Source organism: Passer domesticus, chromosome 5 (assembly GCF_036417665.1).
Source record: "Passer domesticus isolate bPasDom1 chromosome 5, bPasDom1.hap1, whole genome shotgun sequence".
NCBI classification, from domain to species: domain Eukaryota; kingdom Metazoa; phylum Chordata; class Aves; order Passeriformes; family Passeridae; genus Passer; species Passer domesticus.
In genome coordinates, this window is record NC_087478.1 from 45995725 (window position 1) to 46017334 (window position 21610).

General features: G+C 43.5%; 1 protein-coding gene across 11 annotated transcripts in view; it reads right to left on the bottom strand.

The window, feature by feature from the left end:
- Positions 1-21610, bottom strand: part of GSG1 (germ cell associated 1) — a 109049-nt gene that overhangs the window by 5074 nt on the left and 82365 nt on the right. For 3 of the 11 annotated variants that reach the window (XM_064419959.1, XM_064419964.1, XM_064419965.1), the window contains one exon: positions 2086-2404. In XM_064419959.1, coding sequence (XP_064276029.1) covers positions 2086-2404 — 319 coding nt within the window. Of the gene's footprint in view, positions 1-2085; positions 2405-2544; positions 2624-4552; positions 4824-6768; positions 6836-7792; positions 7968-8678; positions 9482-21610 lie in introns of those variants that run through there. The other 8 variants (XM_064419960.1, XM_064419963.1, XM_064419961.1 and 5 more) reach the window with 7 other exon arrangements.

A 21610-nucleotide genomic window follows, 5' to 3' on the forward strand; every position in this document is an offset into this window, starting at 1 on the left:
TTCTCAAAGAAGAAAGCAAAAAAAGAACTTCCCAAGTGAAATACTTTGTGACAGAGATGTAAGTCCCCCTTCTGTGGCAGAGACTCATACAGAAATATGGTCGTCAATCCTCACATTTTAGGAATGCTATTTCAACAAATTGTGTTAATATTTGCTTTGGCAAACTACTGTCTCAGCTGAGGGTCCATCATTATTATCTGTAAGTCTCTGTCCCTGCATACTGCATTACTGCATTTGAGGGTCCTCTCCTCCACTTGGCACAGTATTTTCTCCTAGACTTTTCCACTTCATGTAAGAATCTAATTTCCTTAATTTCTATCCCCAGTCCTAATCTTTCCAAATCTCCTGTGCTACTTCTGTCATCCACAGCTCTCAGGATGCTACCCAGTTTAGTGCCATCTGCGGTTCTCATTAACTTGCAATTTGCTACTTCACCTAGAACTTTAATGAGGATATTCAGTAATGGCTCATCTAAACTGATCCTGCGATTAGCCTGAAAATGAAATCCTTTCTCCAGCTCAACTCAAACTCCTTTTGTTCAGAGTAGTCCCTTCTTTGTTGCTTTTATTGTCTATGCAGTTGCTTCAAAGATGCACAGTAGTGGGTGGGTGATTTACAGGAAGTAGGAGACTGAGACTGACTGTGCTTCTATCCCGTGCTCTATCCCGTGTTCTGCTGTGGTCCAGATGTTACATACTTTCTCTGTTCCTTCAGGCACTGGGGTTATTCCAGGACTGCCCAGTGAACAGAAAAGTTGTTTAGAGAAATCAGTCGAGGGATGTAGTTTCATTCCCACAAGCATCATGGAAACACAACCCAACCCAAACGAGTCCCAAATAAACATGTCTCCTTTCACAGCCCTTCTGGAAATGCTCATAACAAAAAGCAGCCCACTTGTTAGGACATGAGAGTTTTAAGCACATTCCCTTCTGCTCCAACCCCTCCTTCTGTCTGCTTTTCTTCACCAGCTATTTATTTTCAGACTGACAGAAACAGAGATGAAAAATACTGTACTGGAAGGATGGCTTGGTTAAAGAAGGTGAGTTGTTTGTACTTTGGCAGAGCTGAAGGGAGGGTGGTGGGCTCAGGGGCATGGTCCTGATGAAAGTGACTTTCATAATTCTATTTTTAGATACAAATCTCTGTGTTGGCCACCTTCTGGATTAGTTCTGATCCTTGATATGTGTGCCAGGCTGTAAAGGGCACCTGAGCACTGCAGAGCACCCACCTGTGCTGGCGTGGCACAGGTTTCAGCAGAAGGACTTGAGCAGGTCTGGGCAGGAACAAGCCAAGGGTGAAGGGAAGTACCAAAGGGTTCTAGTACAGGTTGCACAACCAGTCCCTGGCACTTCAAGATCTACAGTGCCAGTCCCACATGGTCAAAAATCACTAATGAAACCTGTCACAATATCACAAAAACTAAAAACAATTACAGTATTGCAGCTCTAATCCTCAGGTCAATTTACCTCCTAGATTTAGTTCCTTTGGGTTCAGATCCTCCAAGTTTTCTCTGTATCTGTATAAGGTAGTAATTCCCTTTCTTTGTTTTATTTATTTGGTTTTTTAAGAAAAACCCAGTCTCTGTTTAAAAACACAAAATTACTCAGTTTGATGATTTAAGAACACCAACTATTGTAGTCCTCACAGTGATAACTAACAATTATCATCTGCATAAAATCACTGTACTTAGATTTCTGAGAGGACATGCACAAATTTACCCTGAAGAGCACGAAGTAAGCTATGTATAAGAATGGGTATATGGGGAAAGGGGGCTCATGGAAATTCCCATAACAATGGACAGTGCCATCACAAAGTCACTGGCACCACCACCATCACTTGCACTTCACAGGCCCTATTCCAGACCAAAGGGCACACCAGAGACAACCACTCTCCACTTCTCTGCTCTGTGAACATTCCAGTGAAGGACAGAAATATATTGACTGCACCAGTGCATAGGGCTGATACCACCTAGGAAAAGGAAGAATACTTCTCTCCCACGTGTTCTCAGCCTTCCACCTTTCAGTTTCAAACTTCTGTGGAGTAAATACAAGGCAATAAGTTGTGGCTGCCTGAGCAAAACACTACCTGGCCCTTCCATGCTCTCTTCACAGGAAAGCCACATCCCTGTGTGGAAGTATCTGAAGGCAAAGCGGTCATCACCAGTCTCCCAGCTGTAGTGCACTGTGTCCTCAGACGAAGCATTGCTGGCATCTGCATCAGATGGCATGGGGACACCCACGCACTGGGAGGCTTTGCTCTTCCCACACAAAGGCTTGGGTACTTTCTGGGTCCCGGTGCACCAGTAGCTGCCCAGCAAGGCTGTGGTGGAGAGGGTGAGAGCCAGCAGGTTCAGGATGACAGCCAGGAAAGTACGGTGCAATGGCAGTCCCTTCAGCAGCTCCATCTACAACACACAAACAGGTGAGACCGTCACACCCGGCCACATGTCCCACATGGCCTTATGAATCCCACCTTTTCTCAGCATGCAGCTGTGGGGAGGGGTTATGAGCACTCTGCCCTCCTCACAACATCCCAACAGCTCACCCAGCATGGAAGAACCATTCCTTGAAAGCCAGGGCAGTGGACCTGGTCAGCTTCAACCATTTCAAAGTATTCTGAACATCTGTACTGGGGAAGAGAGGGTGACATAGCAGGGCTGAGTGCATTGAGGTGTCTGAGCATGGAAGCAAAATGAAAGGAACATCACTTTCATTCATCTCAGAGATGACAGGGAGAAACTGTTAACCAACTTCCCTGAATACCACGTGTTTCCTTTACATGAGATACAACGAATGCTCTCTCCAACTAAATGAGAAATCTTGCTGCCAAGTGTCCCAAAACACTTTTTCAAGCAGCTCATTACTGTACCTAGGGAGGTAGAAAGTATAGTGATTTCTCAGTGGGAAAAGGCAGGAAAATGTTCCCATATCACTGAAGGCCACACATCAAAGCAGTGACCGGCTTAGAGAGAGCACCCAGCCATTCAGAGCTGGTATCTTAAGTACAAGCCACAGAGCAGCACCTTCCACCTGAGCTCTCATCTGCACATCAGAAATTTGGTAGCATCGTGGGGTGGCAGCATCTTTGCTTTCACACAAAGTGCCAAAGGTTTTTTCCCTATAAGGGTGAATATTGCCACAAACATTCTTACTGATTTCATGCCATCATGTAAAGTAATTCAGAAAGAATTACTGAAAGCAGTAAAGAAAGAATTAAAGAAAGCAGTTTGTGAACCAGGGACTTTCTCACTCAGAGGGAAGATGAAGACTTCAGGGTTCCTGCAAAACCCTGCACTGACTCCTGAGAACCCCAAAATATCACTCCATAGATTGATTAGATGTCATCTACCCACACATCAACTTTCATGTAATCAATGCATGTCTCTTCCCACGTGGCACTCCCTATGTTTGGCACAACTTCATCCAGATACTCCCACCCTTTCCTATTTATGACTCTGAAAATCTATTTACCCATGAACAGATTCAGTTTGCACAGACACTGCCTGCTGCAGGTCCTCTTCACTTAACTTTGGCTGACTCACCCAACGCTGAACGTGTGAGAAAGACCAGGCTGTGGACATCACTATAAATAAACAATACAGGACCCAGCTTTGCATTGTCTGTGACTGCACCACAGATAAAAGTGGTGCAGTTAGAATGATTTTTTTCTTCTACCCAGCAAGCTTGGAAACACAGTCAACAAAGGCAGTGATGAAGCTCCTCTTGAAAAGCAGGACCTTATTAGCATCTCATCACACTGAGAAAGCAGTGCCTGACCCTGAAAACCCTCATTGAAAGCAAGAAAATACTCTGCTCCTGAAATTTTCCTGTATGGTTTCATACTCTGGCTTCTTTTGTCTCTTCACCAGGACATTTCTGTCTGCACCCTGGAGATGGTAACATCTTAGTGATGCCATAACTAATGGCTTTCATGATTAGAAGGCGTGTAGAATATCACCATTTTCAAAGAGAGGACAGCTACTAGGAAGAGTTTCTGGCTAAGATAAGTGGCAAACTTTTCACTGAAAGTTTTTTTGGTAGAACGTTTGGCTTATGACTGAAGAGGAAGTTGAAGACAAAATTGCTTTTTTCAAAACCACAGTTTTTCACCTGAAAATTGAAACCTTCAGCACACAAAGTTTTTCAGTTTTTCATCAATGCTTAATTATAAGATTTTCTGTCATCAGGTTTTAGGTTACCAATGCTTTTATTTAACAAAAAAAATTCTACTCACAATATTTACAAAACTCATCTTTCTAATTCAAATCTTCAGTAGTGGGAAAAATATTCTCTCCAGTTGATTTATGACAGTAGTTGAAAGGCCGTATAATTTCAGGAAGAGTGTTAAGGAAAAGACATAAAAAGTACAAGAAACAAATGAGTCAGAAGTAGGAAGTGGATCAAGGATGCAGAAGACATATGGAATGAGAAGCAAATCTGAACTATTTCCTGAAAACATTGTTAGAAAAGCTTCCTTCCACAAAAGCCAACTCACTGATAGCAACCAACCATAATATCTAGATAGCCCCAAAAGGAATGATAGTTGAATTTACCTTAGCAGCAAGTCTTTGAAGTCCTGTTAATTTGGATGAACAGCACAGAAGTGGGACTCACGCTTTGTCTGCTGTTTTGTTCATCTCTATATCCTCCAAGAAACCAATTGCTGCAAAATCCTTTCCTCCTTTGTCTGGTCCCCTCCCCTTCTCCTCGCCAGTAATTATTAAATGCTATCCTTCTGATCAGCAGCTGTTTTGTGGAAAATGGTTATTTTGTAATCCACAATGCAATCACAGCACAGCTGTTCTGGGAGATTATATGGGAAGCGATTGGTGCGGCGGGTTGGGATTAAGTGCAGAAGAGTGATCTGTATTAACTGAGTAGGAAGTTTCTTTAAAACCCTGAAAGATTCCAGCCATCCCCATGTGGTGGCTATTTGGGAGCTTGTATGGAGGAAGATGGCAGCTTTGGCCAATGCTACAGGGAAGGAGTGGCCTCAGCTGGGAAACTGCCAGCACCTTGGCATCAGGTCACCCTTTTCATGGTACACTGTCTCAGGGGAATGGCAAAGACCAAAACCATCCTAGCTCTAGGATGTCTTCCTAGCTGCAGAAAGGTCAGCATAAAAAAAAAAAATGGGGAAAGTTTATGCAATTGCATCTGCTCTGAGGACTGAGGATTTCAGTCCCTGAAGAGATACCAATACAGCTCTCCCCATGGGCACTGGAAATTTTGATGCCAAAAGGAGTCCCTTAGCAGAAGAGCTGCTGAGTGGCAGACTGACACCATGGCATCACTACCACAAAGGGGGTATTTGAAACTGCAGCAAGTCAAGCCAATAGTCAAATGAGAAAGCCAATAGCATAGGAGAATGAGGTAGATTGCCAGTGTCACTTGTAGTGGCATCTTTCACCAAAATGTGAAGGTCACTGGGAATCCCAGCTGGTTCACATTGGATGAATTTCGGAACCTAGTAAGAAGTGATGGAGATTCACATTGACACAAAGTCTCACAAGTCTGAGCTCTTGTCCTGAAAGTTTAAAGGCTCTCAAAATACCTGTGTGGTATCAAACCCATGAAAAGTAAGAATGACATCACGTCTCATGAGAATGTACTATACACCCTGGAGCAGAGCTGCACTGAATCAAACTGCGAGGGAGGGGAACATCCCAAAGGAATACACATCCTGTCTTCCCCACAAACTCTTAGCCCAGTGCCAAGCAGGTGAAACTCATACCACCACTGGGAGGGAACGAGGCAGATTCCCTGCATGCTGCTCCGCCAAGACAGATGAAACCAGTGGTCCATCCATTGTCATCCCCCGTGTCCAACACCAGAGCTCAGAGGCTGGAGCGGGTGCAGGAATAGCTCTGGGTGACAGCACAGCCTGTGACAGCCCCACAGAGCACGGGCAGCAGACGGAGAAGTTCACGGTCCAGCACATGGGCTGTGCTGTGCCGGGCTCCTGACCCTTCCTGCCCTGAGCAGAATGGGCAGCAGCTCCGTGGTTATTTAATCCCAGTCACTGCATAAACTCCTCTAATATAGATAAGCGTTTCTAAGACGGACTAACTGAAAGCAATGCTGGATGTCCCTGTGCTCCATGGACCGCCTGCAGGTTTTTGATTAATAAAAAGGTTCTGTTTGAAACAGATGTACTTAATTTACTGGAGTAGGTAGAACAACAGCAGATGCCATTTAAAAGGAGAGTGATTTTTTTTTTGCTTTCTTTTTTGCAGTCTGTCCACATCTGGACACCTTAAATTTAACTTCTAAATGCTTGGTTAAAAAAAAAAGAAGACTGGCTTACGAGCTCAAGAATAAATAAAGTCCATCTCTCCTGATAATCCTTAACACTTTCCTAATTTTAGGCTTGGTTAGAGTATCATTAAAACCCAAGATTCTCTGTGAGTTTCTAAAGCTGGGTTCCTGGCATATATATCAATGAAATAAAACTAAATTAATTTTATATTAATAAGAATTCTTGTTGGGAAATAAATTGATCACAAATATGCTATGGTTTAAAAAATATGCTTGTAGCAGATTTAGTATTCTGAATAATGGTAGATATTTATCCTTCCAGAAGATGGCAATCTTTCTCTAGTCTTCCTTTTGGGAGTGTCTGCTGCTCACATGTATGCTGGGGGAAAGCAACACCAAAGTTTAAACGTCTATTCTTTCCCTTGAAATTCCTCCCCCCATCCCCTTTTTTCTTTTTTTTTTTTTTTTTTTTTTTTTTTTTTTAACGTTTTGATGAACACAAACTCTTTACCTTGACTCTGAAATGGGGCGTGGGTCTGTCTCTTAGAATTAGCTGAGTATGGGAACACTTGAAATCACTGGGGGAAAAATAAAAAAGGAATGATTGCAGGAGCTTGGCTTTTGCTCACCTTTGCTGCCCTGTGTGAAACACTTTTCACAATATTTTGTCAAGTATCACATTAAATTTCCCCAGATTACTGCGCACAACTCATGGAACACCAACATCAGCGCATGTTTCCTGATGTTCAACAAACTCCCCTTCACAAAATTATGGGGATTTTATCTGGTTTTGGTTTGGATTTTGGTTGGTTGGTTGTTTTTTTAACATTTTTTATATTAACCTCACCTCAATCTGACCTATTATAGGCAGAAAAATCATCTGTATCTGTCTTTCACCCTGCTGTGCCTTCAGTTTTCTCCTCTTTGTATCTGATATTTCCCACCATAATTTGGCTTGGCTAGAGACTTTGGATGTCTCTTTCTCTTTGAACTCAGCAGCAGCCAGTCCCTGGTGACTCGTTTAAAATTCGTCCATTGAAGTGAATGCCCATAGCAGTTGATTTCCTGTGCAATCAGCCAAATGCTTGACTTATAGAAACAAAACAAGGAAACAAAATGCAAAAACCCCCAAAATTGTCACACAGCACCACTGTGGAGATTGCCAACTCTAAAGAAGCTTGGGTTGAAAAGTGATGTATTTTTATCTTGGCTCTGTCACCATCTACACCCTGGTTTGGGTGTATCCTGCCCCAAAGTGACAAATTCAACTCCCAGGGATGTTGGTGGAATAGAAGGTCAAGGAGACCTTGCCAGATAGGGCCCAAAACTTGCAGTATTTTACTGGTGGCTCTCAAGAGGCACGCAACTCCCCATACCCCCCATGCAGTGATGCTCCAGGGACGTCAGGGACCATTTGGTGTCCTGACACTGGCTCTTCAGCTGACCTGAAGAGGAAAGCACAGGAGGAAGGGTGGCTATTTACACCCATAGAGAGTTGCTCTGTGAAAACTGGACAAAGACAGGCTCATACTCACCCCTCATTCCACACATTCCTCGCACATGACACTTCCCACCGCTCCTGTTTTTGCTGTTTTTACAGGAAGATCATTCGGAGCTGCAGTCCCCTCCCTTACTGCCGCGCAGAAAGCAGGATGTCTCCCGAGTGACAGTGACATGGAGAGAGCCAGACTTCTCAAACCCAGTGACAGACTGCAAATGCCAGATTTCTCCCTGAGCTCTGAATAATTCCACTCAGATTGTAACCTTTATTTAGCTGTTTGCATGATGCATTAACTCTTGCTCTGAAAATGACCTCACCAGGCATATTTTTTTCTACTCTAAGCACATTTAAAGGTGAATTCTGTTTTTAAGATGATCAGCTTACATTGCTAGACACTGAGACTGCAGCATTAATAAAGATTGAACTGGACTAAGTAAATGCATCTTAAAGATGGACAAACAAGTCAGTCAGTTTGGACCTAACTAATTTTTTTCCTTCTTTTTTTTTTCTTGAAACAAGTCTTAGTTGGCTGGATTTTTTTCCTTATCTTTATGGTTGTCAGGCACTCAAAAACCACACAGAAAGCAGACATGAAAAGGAAAAAAATCAGATGCAGCAACAAAGACTTTGAGGACTCACTAGAGATTCTAGGTGCCTCAATTTCTGGATAGGAAATATAAGACTATATATTATATATAAGGCTAGGGGGTTGCTTTTCACAGAGTACTTAAATTCTAGGATGTGTTCACCAGAGCACAGAAAAAAATAGTATTTAGGTAATTTAGCTAACCATAACTGTAAACAGACAAGAAAATCACAAATTTATACATAGATCTATAAGGATATTAAAGAGGTGCCAGTCCAGAAAAGGGTCTTTTGTACTACAAAAGGTACAAAACTTCAAGCAGATAAATGCTTACCTTATCCACTGCTCACTATTCCCATCTGCTCTTCTGAGGCATCCAGTGAAATACTACAAGGTGATCATGGATTCACCCCCCTGTCTTTGTGTCTAACTGAGCATGTAGTAGCCAAGAAATTCCATGAGATCGGATCAGACGCTTTGAAATGTACCAAGTCTGTCATTTTATTGATGGTTTAATTCTTTCAGAGCTCGCTAAATCATCACAGCACATTATATCAGCCACTAGATTGGCAGGGCGTCCACTTCTGCAGAATGAGCCTTTGTAATTTGGTAGTCCCCTCTCTGAAAATTGTTGCTACTTTTAAATCTACCAGTGACAAGATCTCAGTCTGTTACTACTCAGAATCACAAACACCCAAGCCCAATGACTACCACAGGCTCCTGAGGTTTTTTATCATCAAGAGGAACCATTGTAACAACACAGTCTCCTCTCAGATGTAACAGAACCCAAATAACTTTGGATAATCACTTCTAGTCATACACAGAACTCCTACCAGAGCTATAGCACATATTTTATACAACTATCTCGTACTGACTGTGCAGCAGAATATGATGGAGAACCCATCACATCCTTAGAAAAGTTATTCCAATGATTAATTAATTTAATTCTTAAATTTTTGCTCTTGCTCTGTAAACAGTGTCTGCTTTAGTTTTCCAACCTGACCAGGCTGCTCCAACACGCAAAAAATACCCAGTGAAGTGATTTCCAAAAAAAGTTATTGTAAGAGTCACAAATCAATGTGTTTCATTAGAGGCACACACTGTGATCTAACCAGCTGGCTGGTGGCCCAAATTCCTAGTTCTGTACTTGGCTCTGACACATCATTTTCCCCTCCCATCGGCCAAGTCATTAGTGGTGCATTTACACTGCAGTCAAAGCAGTGGCAGTGATGGGGAGTAAACATTCAGTGCTTGTTTTAATTGGGTGTTGCTAGGAATTTCACTCCAGCAGTATGGAGCACAATGCAGGGTACAAACGTAAGTCCAGGAAAGGAGCAAACTGTGCTAAGCTCCACACGGCTATGGCTGGATTGATAGTTTAAAATAGCCCTTGTTTCCACACACTGTGGAGTTGGGTCTTTGGAGTCATTCCCACAGATGCAAATCTACAGCACAGGGGATCCTTGCTGATACTGGAATCACCACAAAGACATTCTGTTTTGGTAATGAAAAAATTAGAGGACCTAAAATTAATCTGTGCAGAGAGTACCTCACACAGATGCAGATCTTGGACTCAAGTATGCGTTGAATATGTTTTAAAGAAAAAAAAAATATTTGAAACAATTGCACTTTGATTTCACTCATGGAAATGAGAAAGCGAAAGCAATTGTTCTTTGCTTCAATTTATCTTTTCCTCCACTTCACCATGGGGAATCAGAATAAGCAGAGTTAGGGGAAGCCTCCAAAGATTATTTAATCAATCAATCTGCATCACTATGACCTTAGCACCCTGAAAAACTTCAAGCCTCCTGTTAAAATTTTTTGTGAGGGAGATACCACTCAGTCCTGGAATACAGTCCTTTGTACTATCTTATTTTTCCAACCAAAACACAATGTAAACCAGAAAACTTTTCTATCTCTTCAAAATGCCATGGTGTCCATCCCACATCTCATTTATTTATTCACATGGATTGTCCTCTCAAGGCCATTGGAGCTACATAGTTCATTAAGGTTCTACTCACATGCTAGTATTTGAGGAACCAGTGCCTCAAACGAAACATCTAAGCTAGCAGGAAAGGTTTGGAAATCTAAAAGAGTGAGTAAGACAGAGAGTTAGCTTTTTTAAGGCAAGGCGTGGGAGGTGTTTTCGTTCTTTAGCTATTAAAAACTCCTTGCTTTGACAAGAGAAAAAAAAAAGGGGGGGAGGAAGAGAAAACTGGGAGGGGAAGGATTAGTGAATAAAGAGGCAGCATGGCAAGTAATGCAGTAAGCATGGTGGCCAGAAGGCACGAGCGAGTGTCTCAGGCTGGGTTCCCTGACAGAGCAAGGGTGCTAGCAAGCACAGGTCAGAGGAGTCAAGGTCTAATATGCTGTCTGAAGAGAATAATGAGACCAGCTTTCCTTGCTGCGCTGAGCACAGGCGTTTTGTTACAGTGGGTGCTTTGAAAACAATCAAGCTAGATGCTACAATTGTGCCTTTTGTCTTTCTGGATATCCTGATAATTATCCAGGATTGAGGGCATCTCCTTTTTTTCCTCAGATTTGATGAGGATTTGGGATCCCTCTCCATTCCTTTATGGCATTCTGGAGCTGTGGCTTCACAGACAGTCCTGCTGTCAAATCCAATCTCCATGGCTCATGCCTCCCATGATGGGCAGCATGCTGCAGCCACCTGTGCTCCAGGGAGGAGACAGGTCAGGACAGGGCAGCAGTGACACCAGTTTGGGAGGCCCAGTGGGAGCAAGGAATGCCAGGATCAGATGGTGTCACTGCCATGGACATGGGGTGGATACAGCACGTGTATGCTGTGCCAGGGGAGTTTCAGGGCACCCAGGCTTCCCTACAAGTCCTGAGGGAAAGGAGTGCCCCAGTGGTTGGAAACAAAACACAAAATATTTTGGAGACAGCCAGCAGAGAAAATGGGCGTCTGCCTCTCTTTTGCTGTTTTTTTTTTTTTTTTTAATTGGCTTTCTTTAGGTTTGTTTTTTTTGGGGTGGTTTTTTTTTGGTTTTGTTTTCTCTCTCCTCCTCTCTCCACACTTCCCTGTTTCCTCATAGCCAGGTTTCCGCATGCCCAGGTAACCCCAGTTCCATGCAAGGGCCAAGGACATCAGTTCCCAAGGGTGACCCAGCCATGGAAAGGAGGGGCCAGACACAGTGACAGCATCCTGGCCCAAGGGAGGCCAGAACAAGGTAACCCTGCAGCCACTGCCAGGGGCCTTTGTGCAAGTACACTATAACCTGGGTCTTAAACGATGTGCTATTTTTTCCATCAGACTCACAGTTAAAAAACAAAACAAAACAAAACAAACAAACAAACAACAACAACAACAAAAAAAAACAATCCTTCCTAGCCCCCATTATTCCCCATTATTTTTTTCTGAGCAGGCCCAAGCTGCAATATCTCAAAACCTTATTATTTAGGAAACTTTGCAGGGACCTTTGTCATATATGACAAAAGATCTGTTTCTGACAGAAAAAGTGTGATTTATTTTAATGCAAGACATTGCTCAAAATGTGGTTTGTTGGGTTTTTTTAAAGAAAAAGTAATTAGGATTTTTAAAATGTGGATAAAACAGAATGTTCCCCTGCCAGCCTTGTTCTCAAGAAATAGCAAAGTGGTCATGACTGAAATTAAAAACAAAACCAAAAAGAGCCCTATAAAACTACTGAAGCAGACATGAGCTAGATGATGTTGGTTTCAAGTCTGGCAAAGGCAAAAGCAGCCAAAGCCAGACCTTGTGATGGAGTGTGTCAAGTGACTGTTATGAGAAAGAGGCAACACCACCAGCAATGTCTGCTGTGTTCTGTGTACCCATTAACATGCTAATTTCAACTTCAGTCTTTTCCAGGTAGCCAAGGACTATTATTGCTGAGCTTTACAACTAAGCATTAAGCATTGTGGCTAAACAGCTTGACTGAACAAGAATTATTTGCCATCACCTGGACAAGGTAAGCAAGAAGGCAGGAGAACCCAGCTAGCATGTTACCACAGGCAGAACTTAAAGAAATTAGGTCAGGCAGAATGGAAAAAAAAAAACTTCAGAAAACTCTTCCAAACAGTCAAAAGTAGTCCCCTGTGGTACAGTTTCTCATGGGAAGCAAAGGAAGCAGGCTGGATAATGCACTGGAAAATGTATTGCAGGCAAAAATCTTGCAGGAATTGGGCTAGTCTAGAATGTAAAATAATGGACTGGATGAGCTAGCAAGATTTTCCAATCTCTAATTTTCATGGTTAAAAAATTGCCACAGTTAGCATTGCTTGAAATTCCTTCACATGAATTACAGAATCTCTGAGTGAGGCAGAATATGAGGCTGGAGCAAGAGAGGTGGGTGTGTTTCCTGGATGACACAAAGGAGAAAAAAAAAAAGAAGTCTTCAGCCTGGAACAGGCCATGAAACTAGGAGACTGGCTGGAGAGAAGAGAAAGGAACACAGCTCGGAGGGACTGCCCCCACCAGGCTGAAACATGGGTGAGATACACTGAGGACAGCATGGTGACGATTTAGGGGCTAGGTCAGTGGTAAAGAGGGTGGCTCAGAGGGAGCAGTGACACTGCCTAAGCGTGCTGCCCTCACTCATGGTCAGTCTTCAGCTCTGGGTGAGAAGTGGGAAGGTTCAGCTCCTGCTCTCTGCATGACTCTCCAATAATTAGTTTTCACCAGCAGAGTTTTCAATTACCAGAACATTTTGATTAGGGGCTTCTCTCCCACTCTCCTTGTCTTTAAAGCAAGAATTTTCTGTTTTGCTTTGATTTGAACTCAGATTTCAGAGGGTTGGATTAAAACAAGGGATTGAAGAGCTGGTCTTTCACTCCAGTCCAGGGCTGGACAATAAATATCCTCAATTACTGCCATCAGTCATGAAGCCTCACGCACAGCTTTACCCATTCAATCCTGACTTTCAACATCCCTAGCATTTCAGTTCATGACTGGATGCAGTCAGGGGTCAGCCACACCCCTTTCAAAGCAGCTGACTGCCCTGTGCTAGGGCCCTTCACCAGCCTGGTAAATCTGTCTGTGTTGCAATCCTAAGGATGCCCTTGGGCTCTGCTAAGGGACACCTGAGGTCCAACCTTATTGAGCATTTCCCAATCGGCCCTAGGAGAGTGAAGTCAATCCTACTGTACCACATTTATTATTCCAGCCTTGGAACACCTCTAGGGCTAGCACAGCAGACCAGGAAAACAGCTCCCTCTGCAATCACCATGCTCCAGGTTTGGTACAAAGGTGACGTGGGAAGTACAATATTGCTGAGATTCCAAATGAAACCATTCCTGAGCTTACTGGTGTTTCTTTCCACCTACAGTCTGTTACAGACATTAAATGTGTACTTCATGGCTTTGTTGGAGCAGATCTGCTCCAACAGATATGCTCCCTCTCTTCATATATTAAAAAGCATTTTTTAATTATTAAATGAAAATTAAAATTTATAGTGAAGTTCCCCACAGACCTTTTCAGCCAATTTTACAGCTGGCTTAAACTCTGCTCTGAAGATCTAGAGACTGTTGTTTCAAAAGCTCTTCTGAGGTCCTCAAGAAGCTTTGAGATCCTCTAGAACAGAAGAGCTACTGATGTCTTTTCATTGTTGCTAAAGAAAAAACCTGTGGGTCGCAGATCAAATCTGGTAAGGTACAGGTTGTCCCAGACAGCACCAATTTCTGCCTTGGGGATGTATTCAGGAAGGTGTAGGCAGGGGTGTCAGAGGAGCCATACATCCAATCTGGCTTTGTTTACTGTATTTCCTAATGGGAAGATTCCTGTACTGTTCCTTCTCCACCTTCCCAGGCATTCACTGGTGTCCTGACTCAGACACCCAGCTCACTAGCCCATAACCAAAATGTACAGGCAGGGAAAGTGACCTGATGTCTGCAGGATCTTAGCCAGCTTATTCCACCACTGCTTGGAAAATAGCCATGGCTTGGGATGCCCATGTCCACCCCCAAAAAGCTTCTCTCTCTTTTTCTGAGCCCAGAGCCTCTCTAAGCTCCTAGGTTGTGTGTAGGCGCTCAGACTTCCCACAGAAGAGAGCAGCAGGGAATGCAGGGAGTGCCACTTCAATCTTCTATCCCAGAGGCAGATTTAATCGAGTGCTTTCCACAGAGCTTAGGGCTCCTAGCAGTGATGAAGGAGAATGAGTCTCTTTACAATCCTCTGGAGGTTCTCACAGAGGCTTTCCCTGTAGTGGTCACATCTTTCAGGAACACAGAGGCATCAGCCGGACACAGCAGATACCTGCTCTGACCCCATGCATAGCATTCACCCTGGGGGTTTCTCCTGCCCACATTGTGGCCATGATCTGTCTTAAACCTCTGTCTTTTTAGGGTGACATCCAAGCTGGGCTGAAAAACTTCAACTGACAAGGAATTTACTATCCCTAAACTGTTCCAGTAGCTAACCAACCTCAGAGTTTGGAGTGCACACCCTATTTCTAGATGGTCTTCGCTGCCAGCCAGTGAGGTGACTTCTCTATTGGCAACCTAAGCAGTTCAAGACATGCACAAGCCCTGACAGGCAATTTTCCATGTTGTTCACATGCTTTGTGGCAAGTTCTGGCATGTGGCAGCCAGTGCTCTCTGAACAGCAGGAGGGTACTCTCCTAACAGCAGGGCTGACTCTGACAGCATGGGTCAGGGCATTGTTCCCCACAGGTTATTTGGGCCAGGCTACCTTCTTTGGGGGAGAAGAAGTTTTATGCAAATGAATGCTGTGCCACCTGCCCTCAGGTTCAGCGCGCTAACCCTGGATCACTTTATTTACCAGTGTAGGTGTAACCTAGATTTTAACAAGACCTTTTCTTCCAGCACTGTTTACTATTATAAATCTATCTCTCAAGTGAAATATTTGTGGACTTCGATTAAGTAAATTTCTAACTTTCTTTTACATAAACTACATTTTGAGTCCGTTCCAGTTTTTAGCATCTTTTGAGAACTTCAGACAGGGAAATAGAAGCCAGTACTCCAGCATGATCTCACCAGCCAGGCCTGTACTGCTGGCTGTTCCCAGTTTGCCTTCCTCTTAGGAGCACAGCACAAGGCACAAGTCCTCACCTGTACACCTCATTTCCAGGGTCAAGGATCCTCCACATTTGTGCCTACTGGAGAATACACTAATTTTGTCCCTGATATGAGCTCTCAGGGGGTCAAGACTTTAGAGGATGCCAAGTTATACTTCCACTGTTCAGCTTGGACACAGAAGTTAGTGGGACTGAAACAATGAAAATGTTGTCCCACTCACTATTTCCCTCATACATTTCAAAGTGATGTCTTTCCTAATCTTTTGAGTTTTTTAGTCTGGAGCCAATTTATTTTGATTCCCATATCCTATAGTGGCACTGTGAGACAGGATACTGTCTCCAATCTCCCTGTCACATCCCAATAGACACTTTGCTATAAGAAGGCAGCCACAGCATTTTGTTGTTTAAATGCACTGAAGAGATCCATCTGTGCAGTTTGAGCTGACCTTACTGTTGTTGTCCTCCTCCTGTCATTTGTGTGATACACAATGATATGGCAGAAATTAAATTTTCCTGATAAATGAGTTCAGGAGATGATAAAAGATGACATCCATAGGAAACCCCCTAGAAGCTAATAAGAGGATCTACCCTGGCAGGTACTTTCTGAGGTCTAACCAATGACACACTTTCCAGCCGTGCAGCAGCAGTGCTGTTGGTTATTTGGTTATTTATTATTAACCCTGCCACCCACAAGAACTTGTCTGCATCACAGCCCATGGACTCTAACATGCCATGGTCTTGTTCATTCCATCCCAACACAAAAATAGCTCCTGCTCAGTCTCTTTGCCTCTGTGACTGCAGCAAGGCTCCGTCACTTCTGTTCCTGGGGCCGCTGGTCACGCCAAGCCAGGGAGCCACTGCAGGGCACTCAGTGCTACAAGTTAGGTGAGCATGTAGACAGTGTCACCCTGTCACTGCACCAGCTCCCACTGACTTAGGGCTGTTGCAAAACAAATACTAAGAAGTTTCAGCCTCACCAGCCCGCAGGTGTGACACAGCTGTCACTGTGCCTCAGCACAAGTGTCACTGCCTTGCTAGGCAACCATCACAACATGGTAATGGCCTGTCAGTGTACCACGGGAAGGTCACAAGGCTGAGTCTCGAACCTTCAGCAGCAAACTCCAGGACTTCTTTTGTTGAGCTCTCCATGGTCAGGTAGCCCAGGAGACAGAAATTTTCTCCTTCAACCAGTATTTGTATTAGTAATAAAAAAGAAAGAAAGAAAAAAAAAGCCTCAGCTTGCTTTGCAAGCACAAGTACAATTTGCAGCTGTGAGCTTAACTTCCCAGCCATCAGAATGTATTTTTCTCCATATCTGTCCGTTTTCTCCACAAGGCAAATACTTCAGTATCCATATCATGGGCAAAGTTTCAGGGGCTACATTCAGCCCTCTTGGAAAACACCACACTTGGCATACTGGAAGCTTACTGTCCTTACTGTCAGTGCAAAGACTTCCCCCTGAAGTCTTGCCCCTGACTAGTAACCTCTGCTGGGGCACTTAAAGGGACACCTTTGCCTTCAGCAGAGAGCAAGGTGGCATTAAGTTCTGAGCACTAGATAAAGCCAAGAAAGCAGGAGTCTCATTGTGCTAACCCTTATCTCCAGAAACACCTTTGACATGCAGAATGTTTGTTCGAGGTGATTACCTGGGTGGAGAGGTTATTGTTGCATAAATTATTTACTTTTAAAACCACAGTTATTTGCCTCCGCCCTTCTCACCACTGCCCTGTGTACCCCACTACTAACACACCTTAGCATTTGGGAACACAGGGAAGAACTAGGAGGACAGCTGTGCTGGGATGCACCTGGCAAGAGACAGGTGTCTACTGGGACCAGTCATTAGCATAAAAAAGCAAAAATAGTCACCTACCTCTGCTGTAAGGACTGCTGGGCAGAGTAGCCCCAGGGCAGCAGGGTGCACAAGGGAAGTAAGACCAAGCCCGGTAGCAAGGCATCAATTCCTTTGCTTTTGCCTTCCCTGGCTCTGCCACATCAGAGGCCAGGGTGAGTTTCACTTAATCAACAGCACTTGAGGACATGGTTTAGTGGTGAACACGGTGCTGGTGCTGGCTGGACAGTTGGACTTGATGATCTTAGAGGTCTTCCCCAACTTTAACCATTCTGAAATTCTGTGAAATGAGCACAGTCTAGCAAGCCTCATGCACAACAAGGATGTGCTCTGTCCCATCCCTGTGGGTGAGAAGTATATATGGCTTTCTTCTTCTAATGCTCTGTGCATCTGAAATTCTCAGAACCATTCCTTAACAGCTGCCTGAAGAATTGAATGGAAGGGCATGGGTTTGGATATACCCATGACACAGCTGCACTGATAAGAAACACCTTAGAGTGCAGAGGAGTGATGGAAAATCAGCACTGGATTACTGGATTGAAGAAACCCGTGTTCCCCTTTGGTCACTGGCAACACACATTGTTTTTTTGTGGTGCAGAATTACACCCATAGTCTTAATCCCAGACAAAGCAAGTTAATTTCCTGGCCTGCAGTATGTCCTGCTGTGTCCAGTCCAGGATTGGAGACCAGAAACAATAGGTTTCCATTACTGGGTTTCCCTTGGGAAGCTCCTCCACACACCAACAAAAGTCAGTCCTGATATTCAACTAAAAATTTCCTTTCTTTCCATTACAACCAGATACTTTCTTCTGGATCTTCTCCCTTAAGCAGCATATTCCACTCGCCTCTGTCGTTCCAAGACAAAGTTTCATCATTGTGCATGCAAACCCAGTACTTCAGCAGAGCTGCCTGTCCAGCCCTGCCCTGACTTGGTTCACCACCCTGTCAAAAGGAAGCACAGCACTTGCAGTACTGGGAGCAAGACTCAGATTTTCAGAATTATTAAGGAATCACAATCCCAGAGCAGTCTGTGGGAGCTGCAGCAGTGACCATGTCCAGCTGCCACAGCAAGCAAAGAGGCACTATCCCAGTGGGACTGTACCAGTGGGATTGGTTACCTCCAGAAGCAGGTCTTGCTGCTCCTAATGACAGCATTGTGATAACCAGAAACAGAATAACCGCAGTACGAAAGTCAGTGTCACTTGTATAGAAATACTCCCCAGAGTATCAAAACTGAAGAGAATTATGAAAATAAAATTGTTTTCTTTCAGGCCAATTATTGCACTCTGAAACAGGGACACAGATCTCGTTGACAGCCATGCTAGTGATGACTACTGCCTTTCAATATCACCTGGATTTCCAAGGGCAGTGGTGGCTGATTCCATTTCTGAACAGCTTCTGGCACACTGGGGCCTGGCTTCTCAGCATTGCCATAGAGCAGATAACAGTAATAATCATTAGTAATAATATGTTTTGGGTTGTTTCCTCAGACTGTTAGAATAAGTTGTCAGTAAGAGTAATAAGCATTGTGCTTGCCTTTCATGCCAGCATAAATTTAATTCCAGTGCTACAAAGGTATTCACCTGGCTCTATGAGGATATAGAGACACTAGCTCTAGGCACAAGCAGCCATATTCCCCAAAATACATGTTTATTCCAGATGTTCTGTCTCACTAAAAGAACAATTCAAGATTGAGGAAAGAAAAAAATAGTCACTTATTCTCCAGAGCTATTAACCCCTTGGTCTTTCAGCAGGTTTACCAGGGAAACAGTCACAATATGTGAGTCAAAAACAGTCACAATATGTGAGTCAAACTGAGGTAGCACACAGGCTGAATATGGCCCAGGTATGTGCAGACCATTAAATTACTTTACATTTGTGGGGCAGCCTGGAAAGATAAACTGAGTCAGACAAGTACCTATAAAATCTGTCGTGGGTTAAGCCACTCTTGTTCAGTGGTTTATTGCTATCCTCTGAGCTATGACACAGGAGCTGAACAGGGCCTGTAGTGGTATGACATGAAACAGAACAGCATAAATCACATCCTGCAATAGTTAACTTATCAAAGGGTGAATGGATGCCTTTTGTCTCTCTGAGACTGAGGACTAGAAAATGGAGACAGATCTGTTATAATATATTCTTCCAGTGAGTGCATGTACATGCACAATACATCTATTCTCTTCAGAATAGGGTTCGCTTACTTTAAGAGTAAAAATTCAAGAACCAGCCACAAATGCTTCCCAAATTATGCTAACATATAAGAATACAGCCTGTTCAGATTTGCCATACAAGAAGGAACATCAAGTCAGATGTTTCCAGGCAAGGAAGCAAGCAGTACCTTGGTGTGGAGCCAGAAGTTAAAGTAGGTGGACCCACTCAGGTCCCAGAGAACCAATGCAGGGTGAAACATGTGAGGCTAGTGGTGAAAACCAATGAACTCCCACAGGAAAGCCACAGGGAGCTGCTGGCAATTCTCAGGCCATAAAAACAGACAGACTCCCATTGGGGAACAAACAGGACACCCCCCGCTCACTTTTTTTTTTTTTTTTTTAATTACTTTAGGGAAAAGACACACCTTCGTCCTCTATGCCAGGCTTTAAATTCCAGACCACCAGTTCAATGATCTTTGTCCTATTAGTCATGACAGGGGCATTTACGACAATGATGAGTGGTTGTAAGCACTGTAAAGCGCTCCACCATGTAGTCATAGAAGAAAGCCCGTACAGGCTAAGCAAACCCAGTGATAACAAGTAAGTTTCTGTTCATTCTGAGGTTTTTAAAATTGAATTACAAATTATCCAGCTTCCTGGCAAGCAGGGGTCAGATTACAGCAATTTACTCTAAGGAGGCAAGGAGGATTCAAGAAACATGAAGTTTTATTCTTCAGTGGTGGAAGTCACCAGAAGCCTGGGTGAACTGTTCTACAGACAAAATGCAGCCCACAGGCCACTGGCTGGACCATCTGGACAAAGTCAGTTGTGGATGTTGGAACCTATGCAATGTTTCAGACAACTCATTTAAACTGTTGCTGGGTACATTTAACACCTCAGAAGAAGAAGGCTCCCTTCTGTAATTGCTTCCAAAATGTGTATTTGGAGACCTCGAAACAAGGAAGCCCCTAAACCCAAACAAAAATTCCCTTGTAGCGAAGAAAGTCTTGAAGTCTCTCATTTGCAAAAGGATGTCAGAGTCACTGGTTTCTTCACAGTCTCCCCTCACAAAGACTCTTCCTGCCATGTCTGCAACAGAGTATTTAAACAGAAGGTTACATGGATTGGATTTCAAAGCTAGGAAGGTCAGAAGAGCTCTTCCAGCTGTGAATAGCCTCCAGATGTGGGCTTTTCTTCTCCAGTCCTGGGGGAAGGGATGAAAATGCCTTTCATTAGTCTCATAAAATTAAATGGAAAAACATTGTCTACTGAGGAGGCTGAGCAGCAGAGAAGGTGGAGTCAGAAAATGGGCAGAACAGAATAGGAAAAAAAAGCAGGACCACAGCTGAAATAGCTCAGGATGTGTATCATCCTAAAAGCTGTATTCTCTGAGGAGGGATTGGCCATTAAACAATATGGCAGGCATCAGCAATTGAGGCATTTGAAATGGAAAAGGCCAAATAAACCAAAACATAGCTTTGTTTGCAGGGAGAATATTTGTTCCTTCCCCAGAGCTGTGACAGGATCTTAAACTGTGAAACACCTCCAGGGAGGATGTGTCTAAGACGGCTTCTGAGTGAAACTATGCTAAGCCACAAACAACATGCTTCTCTTACCAGCACCCCACAGTCCTGGACTTGTATCTAGTTATCTTTTCTTCTGCAAAGATTGTCTATGGACAGCTTATATCTCCTCTCAGCTTATTCATGCAAAATTATTCCCCTTAATTGAAATTTGTCTCCAAGCAATGAATCTGTGCAAGCTGGAAAGGCCAACATCCCTGGGGACAAATTTTACTCTCAGTTATTTCTGCAAATGTACTACTCCCAACTGCAAAGACACAGAATTCAAATTTAATTGCTGATACAAAATTTGGTATTTCCTGCTTGGACAGGTGCAACTGTTTGGATCAGACAGCCAGAGCACATTTACTGCAAGGGAAGACTATGTCTCTTATGCCTTCTAAATGTCTAACGAAATCTACTAAGGAAATATAAGGAAAGTAAAGCTAATTGGGAAAACAATGTTTTCCTCATTTTAAGAACATTACCACAGTCTTTGCTTACTTTCACTCAAAAGTCCCTATTTCTGGATTATGTCACATTCTAGCACACCAGTGCAAAGAACATTAGGAATGTCCTTAAGAGATGTCAGCTCTTCATCTGGAAGTTTGTTCTCTTTTCCAGCTCATCAGTTCCCTTTCCACTTCTGCAATATGTCAACAGTGGTCAGATAATAATATGGAAATTACTGT